Source organism: Nerophis ophidion, linkage group LG27, assembly GCF_033978795.1.
Source record: "Nerophis ophidion isolate RoL-2023_Sa linkage group LG27, RoL_Noph_v1.0, whole genome shotgun sequence".
Lineage (NCBI taxonomy): Eukaryota > Metazoa > Chordata > Actinopteri > Syngnathiformes > Syngnathidae > Nerophis > Nerophis ophidion.
In genome coordinates this window covers 34312930-34332929 of record NC_084637.1, presented here as the reverse complement: position 1 = coordinate 34332929, position 20000 = coordinate 34312930, and the positions used below count along the sequence as shown (strand labels likewise).

The window sequence follows — 20000 nt, the reverse complement described above, 5'->3', positions numbered from 1 at the left end:
TGGCTACAATTGACAGTTTATTATTAATGTGCATTGTCCCATGGACCAAAAACATAACAAATAAAGCAAATGGCGAATTCCGGTCAGGAGTTTTATAATACAAACACAAACAAACTTATTGGCGTGCCTGCTGGGAATGGCAAGAGTTAAGTAGGAGAAAATGCAGTCAAATATGAATGATTTAATGTCTCTGAGCGGCTCAGTAGCAACATGCTCACTAATAATATACACTTGTTATAGTTTGCACTAAGGCTGAGAAATATATGGAATATACTCAATATATCATGGGTTTGTCTCTGTGTGATATAGAAAATGACTATTTGGTGAGTATTCGAGTACACATTCTCACGCAGTTGCTATTAAACTACAGGTTTTTCTCACTCTTTCTTGTCTCCTTCGCACAATTAGATAAAACAAGCGCACCTTGCTAAATATAACACTGAGCAGAGAGGTAGCAGCATGGGCAACATTAGCTGTGGTGCGAGTGGTAATACTAGAGAGACAAGGTGCGAATCAAGTAAACAACAGAGGAAGAATTAATTCCCAAGAAAAACAGCACATAGTTCATTGTCTGGCGGTGGTTTGGATTCAAGCGGGAAGATGTTGAACAGACAACCGTAATATGTCAAGTTTGCGGGAAAAGTGTTGCTACAAAAAGTAGCAGCAGTACTAATTTGTAGCATCATTTGAAAAGTCGCCCGCTAGAGAAAAAGGGGCGCTTGAAACTCTGCATGTCAACATCTCGGCCGGTGCCACACCCACAAATGTCAAAGCAACGTCTTTCATTTCCAGAGCAAAATTGTATGAAAAAAATGGTCAACAACAGAAGGAGGTAACGTCCACATAGCGAAGGACATACACTATTTGATTTCCTATCATGCAGCTCATTTTTATTATACAGTTTTTGAAAAATCTTGTGTGACATCATGCACAAAAGTGCACTTTATTTGTGGCGCAGTGGGAGAGTGGCCGTGCGCAACCCGAGGGTCCCTGGTTCAATCCCCACCTAGTACCAACCTCGTCACGTCCGTTGTGTCCTGAGCAAGACACTTCACCCTTGCTCCTGATGGGTGCTGGTTGGCGCCTTGCATGGCAGCTCCCTCCATCAGTGTGTGAATGTGTGTGTGAATGTGGAAGTAGTGTCAAAGCGCTTTGAGTACCTTGAAGGTAGAAAAGCGCTATACAAGTACAACCCATTTATCATTTATCATTTATTTAAAACATTGTAGTGGCGTTCTGTACAAAAAGTGCACTTTAATTTAGTGTTGTTTTGATATGTCATTTTAGTGACATCACGCACAAAAGTGCACTCATAGCATGTTTTAAAATGTCTCTGACAATCTTGCACTTCTTGTTTTGGAAATGACATGAATGTTTGTGCCACTGCTTAATAACTGTTTCATAAATACACTTTTAGTTGTGATTTCCCTCTCTGCATGAAGGTTCAAAGTCCTACTGAAAGCCACTACTAGCGACCACGCAGTCTGATAGTTTATATATCAATGATGAAATATTAACATTGCAACACATGCCAATACGGCCTTTTTAGTTTACTAAATTGCAATTTTAAATTTTGCGCCGAATTATCCTTCTGAAATGTCGCGGTATGATGACGTGAACGCATGATTACGCATTGTAGAGGACATTTTGTTCCAGCACCATTCCCAGCTATAAATCGTCTGTTTTCATCGCATAATTCCACAGTATTCTGGACATCTGTGTTGCTGAATCTTTTGCAATTTGTTCAATGAACAATGGAGACATCAAAGAAGAAAGCTGTAGGTGGGAAGCGGTGTATTGCGGCCAGCTTTAGCAACACAAACATAGCCGGGGTTTCATTGTTTACATTCCCGAAAGATGACGGTGAAGCTTTACTATGGAACAGAGCGGTGAAGCGAACACGGTTGGATTGGACCACAAACACAAAGTACAGTATATTATGCAGCGATCATTTCGAAAGATCGTGTTTTGAAGAGGGTCCCTTGCGAAGGGCAGAGATGGGCATTGCCACCGCCCGTCGACTGGTGCTGAAGAAAGGTGCGGGGCCGACCTTCAGGTTGTACAGGTACCACCATATAATCTCACTAAAACACTAGTAACGCAATAAGCAGATAAGAGATGTTCCAGAATGATCCCAGTAAATATGTCTGATAACATCTGAATCGCTCCCACTTCCCTCGATTTGTTTTTCTTGTTTTTTTTCTAGTCCTTCACTCTCACTTTCCTCATCCACGAATCTTTCATCCACACTCAAATTAATGGAAAAATCGTCACTTTCTTGGTCCGAATCGCTCTCGCTGCTGGTGGCCATGATTGTAAAAAATGTTCAGATGTGAGGAGCTCCACAACCCGTGACGTCACGCGTACATCGTCTGCTACTTCCGGTACAGGCAAGGCTTTTTTATTAGCACCAAAAAGTTGCAAATGTTATCGTCGATGTTCTCTACTAAATCCTTTCAGCCAAAATATGGCAATATCGCGAAATGATGAAGTATGACACATAGAATGGAGCTGCTATCCCCGTTTAAATAAGAACATCTCATTTCAGTAGGCCTTTAAAAGTTGCATATATGAATGCAGTATGAAGAAGAATGTTTGAATGTAGACACATAGAATCATCATACTGCTGTCATTATATGCATCAAGTGTTCATTCAAGGCTAAAGCAGAATATGGAGATATATATGATGTATCGTGACATGGCCTGAAAATATGGAGATATTAATAAAAGTCCATATTGCCCTTGTTTTCACACACTTAGTAAATAAGGCCCACAATGTACAAAAAAATGGGGCAAACTTTTGAGGGAAATGTTCATTAAAAAGCAAAAACTACATAGGACTGTATATGAAAAGACAAAAGTGAGGCGTAACAAGCTAAACAAAAGTTATTGTCAGTTATGAACACCTCCTCAAACATTAATCTGCCAGTAATATTTGAGATGAGTCAGACTGAAGTATTTCCAGCAGGCACACACACTCCTACCTAAATGTGGCCAAGCTCATCTTGGTGGCTTGCTCTGCACCTCCCCTCAGCACATGGTTGGTTCCCTGTGAAAAGAAAACAAAGTCAGTGGATTGAGGCAAGTGCAAAATAACAAGACCGCAGACTTCTCCCAGGAAGCAGCATGTACACACAAAGCGGCCGGCGGGCAGTCGCTGCGTAAATCACCTCGGCAGAGGGGGGACCGCCGGACGATGAGTTCTCCTGGACGTCGCTGTCCTATGGTCGCTACCTTTGTTTACTTTCTAGCTGTCCCACCCCCACTGACCCATGTCAGGGGAGGATCTATTTTTAAGTCTGCAAAATCATCAAACCCTCCGGCGAGCGGACGAGGAGCATAAACACATCAAATAACGGCAGCATCAATCTGTTGCCAGACCCTCAAAAATGCCCTAAATGGTTAACGACAAGAAGGGTGCAATTAGGTCCTTCTGCCTTGTCACTTCCATTGTGTCACCAGCACTAATGGCTAAAGAAGCAACCGCCCACCAGCCCCCCCCCCCCCCCCTCCGGAGGACACACACAACTCCCCAGAGGACTCTCTGTCACACGTACAGTACATTTAAGTTTTATTACTCATATTAAAACATGCATTATCAACATATGAAAACAAAACAGAAAGCAAAATAGTGCATTTTATTATTTGTTGTGCATGTGTCGTCTGCACTAAGTGACCCACTTATGGGGGGGGGGGGATATGAGATCACAATAGGACGTACATTAGGGGTGGGGGGGGGGGGGATGAGCCCCGGGCGCCATTGTTGCCGAGCATCTCCGCGCGACATTATGCAGGATGAGCCAACTACAACACAACACAACACAACACAACACAACACAACACAACACAACAAAACCTCCGGGACAACACTGCTGGCAGGTGAACACAAAATGCTGCTTGGGATGATTTCATGTGCAGCGTTACACAACACACACACTACAGCAACAAATAACACACACACTACAGCAACAAACACACTACAGCAACAAACAACACACACTCCACAGCAACAAACACAACACACACAACACACACTCCACAGCAACAAACACAACACACACACACACTACAGCAACAAACACAACACACACTACAGCAACAAACACAACACACGCAGACTACAGCAACAAACACAACACACACACTAGAGCAACAAACACAACACACACACACTACAGCAACAAACACAACACACGCACACTACAGCAACAAACACAACACACACACTAGAGCAACAAACAACACACACACACTACAACAACAAACAACACACACACACTACAACAACAAACACAACACAACACACACACACACTACAACAACAAACACAAACCACACACTACAGCAACAAACACAAACCACACACTACAGCAACAAACACAACACACACTACAGCAACAAACACAACACACACACTACAACAACAAACACAACACAACACACATACACTACAGCAACAAACACAACACACACACACACTACAGCAACAAACACAACACACACACTACAACAACAAACACAACACACACACTACAGCAACAAACACAACACACACTCCACAGCAACAAACACAACACATACACTACAACAACAAACACAACACACACACTACAGCAACAAACACAACACACACACTACAGCAACAAACAACACACACACTACAGCAACAAACACAACACACACTCCACAGCAACAAACACAACACACACACTACAGCAACAAACACAACACACACACTACAGCAACAAACACAACCCACACACTACAGCAACAAACACAACACACACACACTACAACAACAAACACAACACACACACTACAGCAACAAACAACACACACACACTACAACAACAAACACAACACACACACACTACAACAACAAACAACACACACACACTACAACAACAAACACAACACACACACACTACAGCAACAAACACAACACACACACTACAGCAACAAACACAACACACACTCCACAGCAACAAACAACACACACTCCACAGCAACAAACACAACACACACACACTACAGCAACAAACACAACACACACACACTACAACAACAAACACAACACACACACTACAGCAACAAACACAACACACACACACTACAGCAACAAACACAACACACACACACACTACAGCAACAAACACAACACAACACACACACTACAGCAACAAACACAACACAACACACACACACTACAGCAACAAACAAGCCGCCCTGGTTAACGCTCCAACATTAAAGGATCAAGCCGGGGAATTTAATCCTCTGATTGAGAGCATTTCTGCCTGTTTGGACATAAAAACAACATCTTCCCGAGGCTCAGTCTGCATCTCACTATCCTGACTTTATCAGCAGACAGGAGTCAGAAGTACTCATTGTCCTGCTTTCAAAACATACTCATTCACAGCTAGAGTACAGCCATTACATTATTGTGATACCGTATTTCCTTGAATTTCCACCGGGTCAAACTCGTCACGTCACGAGTGACACTTCACCTGTCATCATTTTCAGAATGGAGGCGGCTGATTTCAATCATTTGAAATCGCATAAAGGGAAGAAGATTAAGAGCTATTCAGTAGGATTTATGAATATGCTAAAAAGAACAGTAAGCAGCTATGTTTTATTAATATACCGTAGCTGCGTGTGTCAAATATGAGTTATTAGATGACTCCCACCTCCTGGTGGTAGAGGGCGCTAGTGATCCTTCTTGCGACTACTCGGCTGCAGAAGAAGTGACAACAAGCAGCAAGAGTGAGCAGCCACCGTTAATTTTTTCCTCTCGCTTGCACTTTTAACATGGAGGATTACATATCTAAAATGAAACCGTTTTCTAAACTGGACTTTCAATGGAAACAGGAGGTAATAAAGGAAGATCTCCATCGAGACAGAGAGACTTTTAAAACTGAAGAAAGATAAGGAAGACTTCTATAAACAAGTTATCGATGCTTTTGATCAGAAGGAGCTGCACATGGACTTCATTTATAAGTAAAGGTAAGACCATAGTAATCTTTTTTTTATTAAATGTGCTTTTCATGATGGTATCCTTACATCACACTCAAATTTTTAAGCGCAGGCCTAAATTTACCGCATGCCTTTGGTAAGTGCCGGAGTGAGAAGAGGTTTTAAATTAATTAGCGCCCTTGTGGCAATTCAAGGAAATACGGTATTTTCTTTTAAGGGGTGTTTATGCTGCCGATCATCCATGATCACATCCATAAAAACTTTACATTTAAAGGATTTGCAAATCATTGTATTCTGTTTTTACTGACAGCAGAGTTTCCCTCAGCACTCTGTTGTTAAAGCGGCCGCCTTAACGACAAAGAGCGACCGCCGAAATTAAAGTCTTAACAAAAAAAAACGTCTTAACAAGCTGCTCTGCTTAGTTCTGTGTCTGCCTCTGTCACTATGTGTCTGCAGCACCCAGCATTGTCCCGCCCACACAACCATCTGATTGGTTACACGCAGAGAAGTAACAGCCAATCAGCAGAGTGTAGTCAGAGCGCTTGCAATGTGGAGCAAGCAGAAAGGTGTTTTTAGCAACTAAGGCAGCGGACTCTCCCCAAATGATAATAAACACTTCCCAGTCATGAGTTTGTTGACGTTCTAGAAACAAGCAGCAACTCAGCTCGCTCGTAGGCTAATTAGTTACTGTTCAGTGCTAATCAGCTTCATTCCAAGTGCAGGACTAACGGAGGGGGGGGGGACTAGGATGACGGGGGATGCAAAACAACAACAGTGCAATACTTTTTCATAACATGCTCACTACTGCCTACTTTGTCTTGTTATATTCTTATTTTACTGTTATATTTCTAATCCCATTGTTGCTTTATTTTCTTATTGTAATATTTTTCTATTCTGCTTCCCTTTAAACCCCCAATATTTACTTTTTCCTTTTTAAATTGATATCAACTCTGTACGCTGCTGCTGGAATTTTTATTTTCCTGAAGAAACTCTACGGAAGGAATCAATAAAGTACTATCTATCTATCTATTTAATGAGCTTTTAGCGTAACGTTAGCTGGTATTGTTGCGTATCGTTTTGTTGGATTGATTGATCCATCCATCCATTTTCTACCGCTTATTCCCTTTTGGGGTCGTGGGGGGCGCTGGCGCCTATCTCAGCTACAATCGGGCGGAAGGCGGGGTACACCCTGGACAAGTCGCCACCTCATCGCAGGGCCAACACAGATAGACAGACAACATTCACACTCACATTCACACACTAGGGACCATTTAGTGTTGCCAATCAACCTATCCCCAGGTGCATGTCTTTGGAGGTGGGAGGGGCCTATCATCAGGTGCATGTCTTTGGAGGTGGGAGGGGCCTATCCCCAGGTGCATGTCTTTGGAGTTGGGAGGGGCCTATCATCAGGTACATGTCTTTGGAGGTGGGAGGGGCCTATCCCCAGGTGCATGTCTTTGGAGGTGGGAGGGGCCTATCATAAGGTGCATGTCTTTGGAGGTGGGAGGGGCCTATCCCCAGGTGCATGTCTTTGGAGGTGGGAGGGGCCTATCCCCAGGTGCATGTATTTTGAGTTGGGAGGGGCCTATCATCAGGTACATGTCTTTGGAGGTGGGAGGGGCCTATCCCCAGGTGCATGTCTTTGGAGGTGGGAGGGGCCTATCCCCAGGTGCATGTCTATGGAGGTGGGAGGGGCCTATCATAAGGTGCATGTCTTTGGAGGTGGGAGGGGCCTATCCCCAGGTGCATGTCTTTGATGGTGGGAGTGGCCTATCCCCAGGTGTATGTCTTTGGAAGTGGGAGGAAGCCGGAGTACCCGGAGGGAACCCACACATTCACGGGGAGAACATGCAAACTCCACACAGAAAGATCCCGAGCCTGGATTTGAACCCAGGACTGCAGGACCTTCGTATTGATAAAAAATAAAAATAAATAAAAAAAAACAATAAGGACATTGTATGTTTTGGGCACATCCGACCAGTAGGAGGCCACGGGGAAGACCCAGGACACATTGAGAAGACTATGTCTCCCGGTTGTCTGGGAACGCCTCGGGACCCCCATGAGGAGCTGGACCAAGTGGCTAGGGGGATGGAAGTCTGGGCTTCCCTGCTTAGGCTGCTGTCCCCGCGACCTGACCTCAGATAAGCGGAAAGAAGATGGATGGATGGATGGTTTAATTTTCAAGTGTGGTTTGAAGCAGGATGAGCACGTAAGCAATCTGTTCAGCCTCGACTGGCAACCTGCTTTGAATATTTAACAGTTGGTCCTCGTATTGTGTTGCACATCGCAATCAGCGTTTAGTGTGTGTGTGTGTGTGTGTGTGTGTGTGTGTTTCACATCAGCGTGCAGATTCACAAAATGAGGTGTAAGTGTGTGTGTCAGCAGGATGAGTAATGAGGTGTGTGTCTTTTGTGTACAGTAGTCGTCTGTTGCATGTCAGGCATCTGTAGGAGGAAGTGCAGTTGTGCAGCGGGACATCATCCCCATATCCATCACATCAACTCGCTGCCATGTTGTGTTCCTCCACAAGTCACACCCTCCAGAAACAAGCATGCACACACACACACGTCAAAGACAACACCCGGCTGTTCCCACACACACACACACACACACACACACACACACACACACACACACACGGGAGGAAAAGAGCTAGTTAGCGAAGGTGTCACTTTTTTCCTCCATGGACGCCAGACAGAGTGTAACATATATCCAGGTCTGCCTCCCTGCTGTGTTAACATGCATTGCATCATCACATCTGGAGGTGTTGAAGATGCTGGAGGGGAGGCAAAAAGAAGATGGGGAGGCTGCTAGTGAAGGTAAGGAGGAGGGGGGGGGGGTTTGTCACGGGAGAATTCATTAGCTACTGTAATCAAACACACCATCATTATCTTCCAGCCTGGCACGGAGTTTGAGGCGATGAATAAAGAGTGAGAGAAGAAAAGGTGGCAGAAGTAAAAGTGAGGTCGATCAAGCTCAGCCTCCAACTAGACAAGGAAATCAATGACAGGGACAGGCTGCAGATTTATCATGAGATCCACCTTAATTACACCTTATCTCCACTCCGATACTGTATATGTGTGTGTGTGTGTGTGTGTGTGTGTGTGTGTGTGTGTGTTGACTGTACTTTAATGCATGCAGTGAGGACGGACCGACCGTGTACTGCACACCTGGGAAAATTAAGGCCCGCTAAACTTTTCAATCTGGCCCGCCGGATATCCATCCATCCATCCATTTCCTACCGCTTATTCCCTTTTGGGGTCACGGGGGGCGCTGGCGCCTATCTCAGCTACAAGCAGGCGGAAGGCGGGGTACACCCTGGACAAGTCGCCACCTCATCGCAGGGCCAACACAGATAGACAGACAACATTCACACACTAGGGACCATTTAGTGTTGCCAATCAACCTATCCCCAGGTGCATGTCTTTGGAGGTGGGAGGGGCCTATCCCCAGGTGCATGTCTTTGGAGGTGGGAGGGGCCTATCCCCAGGTGCATTTCTTTGGAGGTGGGAGGGGCCTATCCCCAGGTGCATGTCTTTGGAGGTGGGAGGGGCCTATCCCCAGGTGCATGTCTTTGGAAGTGGGAGGGGCCTATCCCCAGGTGCATGTCTTTGGAGGTGGGAGGGGCCTATCCCCAGGTGCATGTCTTTGGAGGTGGGAGGGGCCTATCCCCAGGTGCATGTCTTTGGAGGTGGGAGGGGCCTATCCCCAGGTGCATGTCTTTGGAGGTGGGAGGGGCCTATCCCCAGGTGCATGTCTTTGGAGGTGGGAGGGGCCTATCCCCAGGTGCATGTCTTTGGAGGTGGGAGGGGCCTATCCCCAGGTGCATGTCTTTGGAAGTGGGAGGGGCCTATCCCCAGGTGCATGTCTTTGGAGGTGGGAGGGGCCTATCCCCAGGTGCATGTCTTTGGAGGTGGGAGGGGCCTATCCCCAGGTGCATGTCTTTGGAGGTGGAAGGAAGCCGGAGTACCCGGAGGGAACCCACGCATTCACGGGGAGAACATGCAAACTCCACACAGAAAGATCCCGAGCCTGGATTTGAACCCAGGACTGCAGGACCTTCGTATTGTGAGGCAGACGCACTAACCCCTCTGCCACCGTGAAGCGGCCCGCCGGACATCCTCCCAAAATAATTTTACATCTTTAAAATGAAAACCGTAGCTGCCATTATGATGTTTACAAATGACCGTAAGTCTTCAACTATACTACTGTATTTTTCAGAGTATAAGTCGCTCCAGAGTATAAGTCGCACCGGAGTATAAGTCGCTCCAGAGTATAAGTCGCACCGGAGTATAAGTCGCTCCAGAGTATAAGTCGCTCCAGAGTATAAGTCGCACCGGAGTATAAGTCGCTCCAGAGTATAAGTCGCACCGGCCAAAAATGCATAATAAAGAAGGAAAAAAACATATATAAGTCGCACTGGAGTATAAGTCGCATTTTTGGGGAAATGTATTTGATAAATATTGTTATTGAGATTGTTTACATTCATACTGATATGGTATCAATACCCAGCCCTAGGGAATCAATACAGGTACATAACAGTACCAATTTTTTGTACTTTTGTGCATAATAAATATTGTTGTTGATAATAAGATCTAATTTTTAATTGCAACATTTAAAAAATGAGCTGAGTATGCTAACTGCTGTTCAGTTGTTACTTATGGTTTTATTTTAACATTTCTTAGTCTCATTTGCAAGTATAACTTGGTAAGTTGCAATTTACGTTAGATGTCAACAGTGTTTAGTTAATGTTTTTTTTTGTTGCATTCTAAAAAGTGATAATACTGTAATGTTTGTACTTATTACGCACCAGCTGTCTGATTGTAACACACGTCTACAAATTTGGAGGTGTTGAAAGCGCCATGTAAAATTGCTAATGCTAATCAGTAGCATGTCAATAGCAAAAAACAATGTATATTAGCATTAGCTCACACTTTGTTTGAGCCTTACTTTACTTAAAATAGAAGGGTTTTTTTTAAGAGTCCAGTGTTTTTGTTGGCGTAGAAAATTCCAACGTTACCTAGAGATAGTTTGGCTGAGTCCGCTCTTTATTCTTTATTTATTAATTTTTTTTTGTTTGTTTGTTTTTTGTCATGAATGGGAGGTTTTTTGGGTTGGTTCACTAATTGTAAGTGTATATCGTGTTTTTTATGTTGATTTAATGACAAAAAAAACAAATAAATAAATAAAATAAAAAATAAAACATTTTTATAAAAAATTCTTCTGCAGCCCGGTACCGCGGCCCAGTGGTTAGGGACCACTGCTTTAGGGGACCTGTTTTTTTTGTCTCCATACTGTCAGAGGTCCTCTAAAGGTGAGTGTGTAAACAGAGCCATGTCCCCATTAAGTAAGCATTGCCAGAACGCACACACACACCACACACACACACATACACACACAGACACGCACACCCACACACACACACACACACACACACACACACACACACACACGCACACGCACACGCACACGCACACGCACACGCACACGCACACGCACACGCACACGCACACGCACACGCACACGCAGGCAGGCTGTGTGAAGAAGATGGAGTGCACTTTATGTCCAAGTGCAGCCGGTAGCAGAGTACTGGGAATGGAATTTGGCAAATATTTTGTAGTCACTGTCCTCAACAAGTGTGTCACGACTTAATGGCGACTAGGGTGTCTTTGTGCATCAATTATTTATACATACTTTCTAATCTGAGTGTTTTCATTTCCTCTTTGGACGCAACCTTAAAGCGAGCAAACTTTTGTGGCACTTTGCTCACCGTTTTGAAGGTCTCCGTACTTCGGTCTTCGGGTGGCGTGGTGGTCTCAATGGGCGGGGCCAATGCCGACTCACTGCTACTCCTCACTAGCAGGGGTGTGTCTGCAACAAAGAAGGAAGGCGTAACATTTACATTCCTAGCAAGTGCAAACATTAGGTAAAATTAAAAAAAATTTACAATTGTTTTTATTTTAAAAGCATTGACACTTCCCCTTGCGATGGGAAGAACACAAACAGTCAATTTCCGTACGTAGCAGTTAGCTGTTAGACACTCAACTGTATCAAACAGGAATGTCCTGGTACAACTTTTTCACCTCTGATACGATACCAATATTGGGGCCTTCAGTATCGGCCTACACCGATAATGATCCTGGGCGATATCAGCGCAAATCATACACACTTTTAGCATTCCTTAGAAAGCAATGTTAGAAACAAGACTTGATTGAGTTAAATGACCTAAACCAGGGTCGGCAACCCAAAATGTTGAAAGAGCTATATTGGACCAGAAATACAAAAACACACCATAATTCCTCCTCCACCAAATGTCACACTTGGCACAATGCAGTGCGAAATGTAGCGTTCTCCTGACGACCTCCAAACCCAGACTGGTTCATCAGATTGCCAGATGGAAAAGTGTGATTCATCAGTCCAGAGAAGGCGTCACCACTGCTCTAGAGTCCAGGGCTGATGTCCTTTACGCCACTGCATCCCACGCTTTGCATTGGACTTGGCGATGTATGGCTTAGATGCAGCTGCACGGCCATGGAAACACATTACGTGAAGCTCTCTGCGTGCTGTACGTGGGCTAATTGGAAGGTGACATGAAGTTTGTAGCTCTGTAGCAGCTGACTGTGCAGAAAGTCTTTGCACTATGCTGACCTCTCTGTCAGTTTACGTGGGCTACCACTTCCTGGCTGAGTTGCTGTTGTTCCCAAACTCTTCACTTTTCTTATAATAAAGTTGACTTTGGAACAATTAGGAGCGAGGAAAATTTCATGACTGGATTTGTTGCACAGGTGGCATCCTATGACAGTTCCACGCTGGAAATCACTGAGAGCGGCCCATTCTTTCACAGAAACAGTCTCCATGCCTGAGTGCTTGATTTGATACACCGGGTCAAGTGATTAGGACACCTGATTCTCATCATTTGTCTGGATGGCCAAATACTTTAGGCCAGGGGTGTCAAAACTTTTTCCACTGAGGGCCGCACACAAAGCAAGCTGAGGCCATTTTGATATTTTTTATTTTAAAAACCAATACAATATATGTATAGAAACATACATTTAGGTCTCCACTCAGGCTTGATCCTGGGGACACCAAAGGGTTTTGGTCAAAAAAATATTAAAAATGTGTCATTATTTAGTATTAGCATTACTATCGGCTTAAATCTCTAGATCAACATTAGGTCTGTCAGTGAACATAACATTTAAAAAACAATTAAGCTGTGTGCTTTTTTGTCAAAGAAAACCATTTTTTTATTGAAAAAACACAAAATATGCAATATTTTCACCCTATAACATTTTTAAGTGGAATATTTTAGCTTTAAAAAGGTCAGTAAGTCATGACAACATTGATTTTAATTCATTATTTTTTGAGCATTGGCACTTTAAAAAAAAAAAAAAAAAAAAAATATTGGGGATCCAAAATGGTCCTATTCATTAAAGTGTTAAATAATATATTATATATTTTTTGTTTACTTTTAACACAATAATCTCAAGATTAACTTCAGATTTATCTGTCAATTTTAAGTTTTAATGTTTTTTTTTTTTTGATTGTTCGTTTTAAAACAAAAACTTATGGCAAACACAAAATATGCAGCATTTTACCCCAAAAATATCTCAAAGTGGAATATTTAATGTGATGTAAGTGGAGCCTTGAATAGGTCAATAATTCATAATGACATTGATTTTAATTTATAATTTTTTTAAGAAAGAAACAGCCTGCATGGCAGCTTTGTATTATTAGAGTCAACATTGCAACATTTTCTTGTTTAATTTCACCTCTTTGCTCTTTTATACAACTTTTTATGTTTTGTATTTTTTCAATCGTATTTTTAGAACATGCCGTTAAAAAATTCCCTGCGGGCCGCAAATGGCCCCCGGGCCGCACTTTGGACATCCCTGCTTTAGGCAATATAGTGCACTGGTCCCCAACCACTTGGCCATGGCCCGATTGGTACCGGGCCGCAGAAGAATTTTTTATAAAAAAAAATATATATATATATTTTTATTTTATTTTTATTTTTTTTTATTAAATCAACATAAAAAAACACAATATACACTTACAATTAGTGCAACAACCACAAAAACCTCCCTTTTTCATGACAAAGAAGAAAAAAAAAAAAAAGAAAAAAAAAAAGGACACCCCCCCGGGCTGCGGGACAAATTATTAAGCGATTAAGCGTTGACCGGTCCGCGGATACAAAAGGGTTGGGGACCACTGATATAGTGTATATTGGAATTTTGAGATACAAGTCGATAAAACCTGATACTGTTTTTTTGGGACCCCCCAAGTGGAAACAAGCAGCACAACTGCTGAGCTATAGAGACCCAGCCCTAGAACTGATGGTTCTCATGAAAATTGAGGCAATAACATGTGCGTTGATATTTCTGGCTGCCTCACAGACCCAATAACTCCATGCACCACACCCCCACCCCCAGATTCTGACATTCACAGGAACACTTACCAGCAGCCCTCTGCACAGACCAAAGCAGCCGGGTGAGAGCGGGGAGCCACTGGCAGCTTTCAATCCATCATAAAACAATTCAAAAGAATCTAATTTGGAAGCTTTGTGCTGCTCCTGGCTTTTAATATGCCGCCTGAAGCCAGCAGACTGCCGTGATATAAAACCCTCTGTCAGAGTGTCGTCACACTGAAGCCAACAGAGGAGAAAATAAAGACGGCTATGGGTGCACCATAAAGGAAAATAGGAACAGAGCGCAGAAAGACTGATGGAGAAGGAGCGAGGGACAAAACTGAGAATCGCCAAAAAAAAGAGGGGAAATACTCGCAAAATCCTCTCCTTTCCTGTAATCAATCTCTCTTTAGGGGGCAGTGACGGGGTCCTGGTCCCACGTGGGGAGAATAGAGAGTATGGAGGAGGAAAACAAGCGAGAATGAAGAAGGAGCCGATACGGGTGTGTGGCTGATGAAAAATGGTCATACCAACCACCAAATATCCTTTCCAGCAGCTTCCACATTTCTCACTCATCCAACATTGTGTTCTGGAGGGACGGCTAATTTAGATTAATTACTATTAATGATTTCCCGCGGACAAGAGTGCAGACGGCAGAGTGAGCCGCCATCTGTCTGTGTCTTACCTACGGTGACTGCTGAAAGACAAAGGAGCCTCAATAAAGCTGAGTCAGCATCAATCAATCAATCAATGTTTACTTATATAGCCCTAAATCACTAGTGTCTCAAAGGGCTGCACAAACCACTACGACATCCTCGGTAGGCCCACATAAGGGCAAGGAAAACTCACACCCAGTGGGACGTCGGTGACAATGATGACTATGAGAACCTTGGAGAGGAGGAAAGCAATGGATGTCGAGCGGGTCTAACATGATACTGTGAAAGTTCAATCCATAATGGATCCAACACAGTCGATAGAGTCCAGTCCAAAGCGGATCCAACACAGCAGCGAGAGTCCCGTTCACAGCGGAGCCAGCAGGAAACCATCCCAAGCGGAGGCGGATCAGCAGCGCAGAGATGTCCCCAGCCGATACACAGGCAAGCAGTACATGGCCACCGGATCGGACCGGACCCCCTCCACAAGGGGAGAGTGGGACATAAGAGAAAAAGAAAAGAAACGGCAGATCAACTGGTCTAAAAAGGGAGTCTATTTAAAGGCTAGAGTATACAAATGAGTTTTAAGGTGAGACTTAAATGCTTCTACTCTAACTTTTATCGGGAGGGCATTCAAGAGTATTGGAGACCGAAATGAAAACGCTCTATAGCCCGCAGACTTTTTTGGGGCTTTGGGAATCACCAATAAGCCGGAGTCCTTTGAATGCAGATTTCTTGCCGGGACATATGGTACAATACAATCGGCAAGATAGGATGGAGCTAGATAGTTGGGTCAAAGATAATACCCAGATTCTTTACCGAGTCGCCTTGTTTAATTGTTTGGTTGTCAAATGTTAGAGTTGTATTATTAAATAGAGGTCGGTGTCTAGCAGGACCGATAATCAGCATTTCCGTTTTTTTGGCGTTGAGTTGCAAAAAGTTAGCGGACATCCATTGTTTAATTTCATTAAGACACGCCTCCAGCTGACTACTGTCCGGCGTATTGCTCAGCTTTAGGGGCATGTAGAGTTGGGTGTCATCAGCATAACACTGAAAGCTAACACCGTATTTGCGTATGATGTCACCTAGCGGCAGCATGTAGATGCTGAAGAGTGCAGGGAAAAGGACCGAACCCTGGCAATGACCTTATTCTGTTTTTAGAGTCCGCTCTGTGTCCTCTTTCAATGTCGGAAAAGTTTTTTGATTGATGGATTGAAACTTTTATTAGTAGATTGCACAGTTCAGTACATATTTCGTACAATTGACCACTAAATGGTAACACCCCAATAAGTTTTTCAACGTTAATCAATTCATGGTACAAATATATACTATCAACATAATACAGTCATCACACAAGTTAATCATCATAGTATATACATTGAATTATTGACATTATTTACAATCCGGGGGGTGGGATGAGGAGCTTTGGTTGATATCAGAACTTCAGTCATCAACAATTGCATCAACAGAGAAATGTGGACATTGAAAGAGTGCAGGTCTTATTTAGTAGGATATGTACAGCCAGCAGAGAACATAGTGAGTTCACATAGCATAAGAACAAGTATATACATTAGAAGTACATTTGAGTTGTTTATAATCCGGGGAGATGGGATGTGAATGGAGGAGGGTATTAGTAAAGGGTTAAAGTTGCCTGGAGGTGTTGTTTTAGAGCGCTTTTGAAGGAATATAGAGATGCACTTACTTTTATACCTGTTGGGAGTGCATTGATGTGGCATAGAAGGAGAATGAGTTAAAGGCCTACTGAAATGAGATGTTCTTATTCAAACGGGGATAGCAGGTCCATTCTATGTGTCATACTTGATCATTTCGCAATATTGCCATATTTTTCCTGAAAGGATTTAGTAGAGAACATCGACGATAAAGTTTGCAATTTTTGGTGCTAATAAAAAAGCCTTGCCTGTACCGGAAGTAGCAGACGATGTGCGCGTGATGTCACGGGTTGTGGAGCTCCTCACATCTGAACATTGTTCACAATCATGGCCACCAGCAGCGAGAGCGATTCGGACCGGGAAAGCGACGGTTTCCCCATTAATTTGAGCGAGGATGAAAGATTTGTGGATGAGGAAAGTAAGAGTGAAGGACTAGAAAAAAAAAAGACTATACAGTGGGAGCGATTCAGATGTTAAACACATTTACTAGGATAATTCTGGAAAATCCCTTATCTGCTTATTGTGTTACTAGTGTTTTAGTGGGATTATATGGGGGTACCTGTACAACCTGAAGGTCGGCCCCACACCTTTCCTCAGCACCAATCGACGGGTGATGGCGATGCCCATCTCTCCCCTTCGCAAGGGACCCTCTTCGAAACACGATCTTTCGAAATGATCGCTGCATAAAACACTGTACTTTGTGTGAGTGGTCCAATCCAATAGCAATAGTGTGCGGCAAGAAAGTGGCATAAACCTGGCAATTTTGTCAACGGAATTTGGCACAGCAGGGGAAAAAAAAAGCCGGAGGGGTCTGGTCACGGTTGTGGTGACCGCCAGTGTCTCCGAAGGAAGCCACGTTTCTTGACGAGGCGAAGGCAGCCGGTGGGGCCGGGGTGAGATTTTTAGGTGGAAGCATCCGAGGGTCGGGGGCGGCCGGTGGGAGGAGGCAAAAGAGTCCGCAGCTGCCTCTTTGACAGGTGCAGGAAGAACGACGCAAGCTCTCCACTCATGTCTACGGTAAGAGTCGACTTATTACCACCATTTTCTCCCCAAAACTTGCCAGTTGACATGTGGTCGGCAACCATGTTCGCTTGACATCTCTGTTCCATAATGAAGCTTCACCGTCATCTTTTGGGAATGTAAACAATGAAACACCGGCTGTGTTTGTGTTGCTAAAGGCGGCCGCAATACACCGCTTCCCACCTACAGCTTTCTTCTTTGATGTCTCCATTGTTCATTGAACAAATTGCAAAATATTCAGCAACACAGACGTCCAGAATACTGTGGAATTATGCGATGAAAACAGACGACTTATAGCTGGGAGCGATGCTGGAACAAAATGTGCACGCGTCATCATAACGTGACGTTTTAGCAGTATACTTCCGTGCGAAAAATCGAAATAGCAATTTAGTAAACTAAAGCGGCCGTATTGGCATGTGTTGCAATGTTAATATTTCATCATTGATATATAAACTATCAGACTGCGTGGTGGCTAGTAGTGGCTTTCAGTAGGCCTTTAAGGAGGTTGTGGTAATAGAAGACTAAATGAGTGAAAGCTGCTTTGACTTTACACACATGCAGCGTTCTAATGGACCGCTGAGAAACGGTGACAGGTCCATGGTCAACAGCCAGGGTCCATTACCCTGCACTCAGTGCCATAAATCCTCATCTTGCAGCCATTTCATTTCTCACAGCCTCCTCAGGAGCTGAAGGAGGAGCAGCTTTGACCCAGGACCTCAAGTGACCTTGCAGGGTCATAAGGTGGCAGAGGACGGGGCGCAGTGTGGGTGTCACAGGTAATGATGAGTGACAGTTGCTACTTTTACACCGTGAACAATATTACTTTGGTTAAAAAAAAAACTTTAGGAAAAAAGAGAAACGTTTTGATTGGCACGGATGCTGCGACGCAACATAAGAAGTGAACTTTTGAAAATCAAGACGACATTTCCTGCAAACGTGTGCATTTCAACACTACATTTGACTTTTACATTTTTAGGACTGGTACTGAAATTATTTTGGTACTTTTCTAAATAAAGAGGACCACAAAAATGGCATTATTGGCTTTATTTTAACAAAAAATCTTAGGGTACATTAAACATATGTTTCTTACTGCAGTTAAGACCTTAAATAAAATAGTCAACATACAAGACAACTTATGTTTTCGTAGTAAGTAAACAAACAAAGACTCCTAATTAGTCTGCTGACATAAGCAGTAACATATTGTGTCATTTATACACCTATTATTTTGTACACAATATGAGGGACAAACTGTAAAAAATGCATTATTCATCGACTTGTTCATTTACTGTTAATATCTGCTTACTTTCTCTTTTAACATGTTCTATCTACACTTCTGTTAAAATGTGATAATCACTTATTTTTCTCTTCTTTGATACTTTACATTAGTTTTGGATGATATCACAAATTTGGGTATCAATCCAATACCAAGTAGTTCCAGGATCATACATTGGTCATATTCAAAGTCCTCATGTGTCCATGGACATATTTACTGACTTTATAAACATAATATACATTACAAAAAAAAAACGAAAGAAGATGTGATGCAAAAAAATTTACATAATTGTAGTAATCGACTAAATACACCACCGTACTTGGTATCATTGCAGTGGATGTCCGGTGTTTGTTTACATTGTGACAACGGTGAGCTGCGATGTGTAGTGAAGCATGTTTAGCTATTCCTCCTCCAGTGATAATAATACTTGTAAGAAACTTACTGTATTTGTCGCCATGGAGGCGAGGATTAGTGATTTAGAAGTAGCTAAAACACTGCAGACTGGGACTGGACTTTAACTGCTAGCTAGATGTCCATGTCTTAAAGCACCACTTCCTGAAGGTGTTTCAGTGTTAAACTTCACCTTTATCTTTACTTTTTAAGCCAAAATGCATCTGTTCTCCCTTTTCTGTCTACACACTGTGTCTGCTTGTGAGTACTCTGTGATTCTGCAGTGCCGAACATGCTCCTCTGCTCGTAAAACCAGCAATGTCATGATGTGACGACGGCGTGGGTGAGTGGGGGTGTGGGACTGTTACGTTTCAGAGGCGGTATAGTCCCGAAAATGATTCATTAGTATCGCGGTACTATACTAACACAAGTATACCGTACAGCCCTAGTTACAGACATGCATGTGTACCTAATGTTTTGACCGGTTGAATTGATATATATATATATATACGTATATATATATATATATATATACATACATACATACATACATACATACATACATACATACATATATATATATATATATATATATATATATATATATATATATATATATA

General features: G+C 43.1%; 1 protein-coding gene across 1 annotated transcript in view; it reads right to left on the bottom strand.

Annotated features, from left to right (window-relative positions):
* Positions 1–20000, bottom strand: part of pard3ba (par-3 family cell polarity regulator beta a) — a 329828-nt gene that overhangs the window by 230335 nt on the left and 79493 nt on the right. The window contains 2 exon segments of the mRNA XM_061889407.1: positions 2985–3049; positions 11741–11841. Of these exon segments, the coding sequence (XP_061745391.1) occupies positions 2985–3049; positions 11741–11841 (166 nt within the window).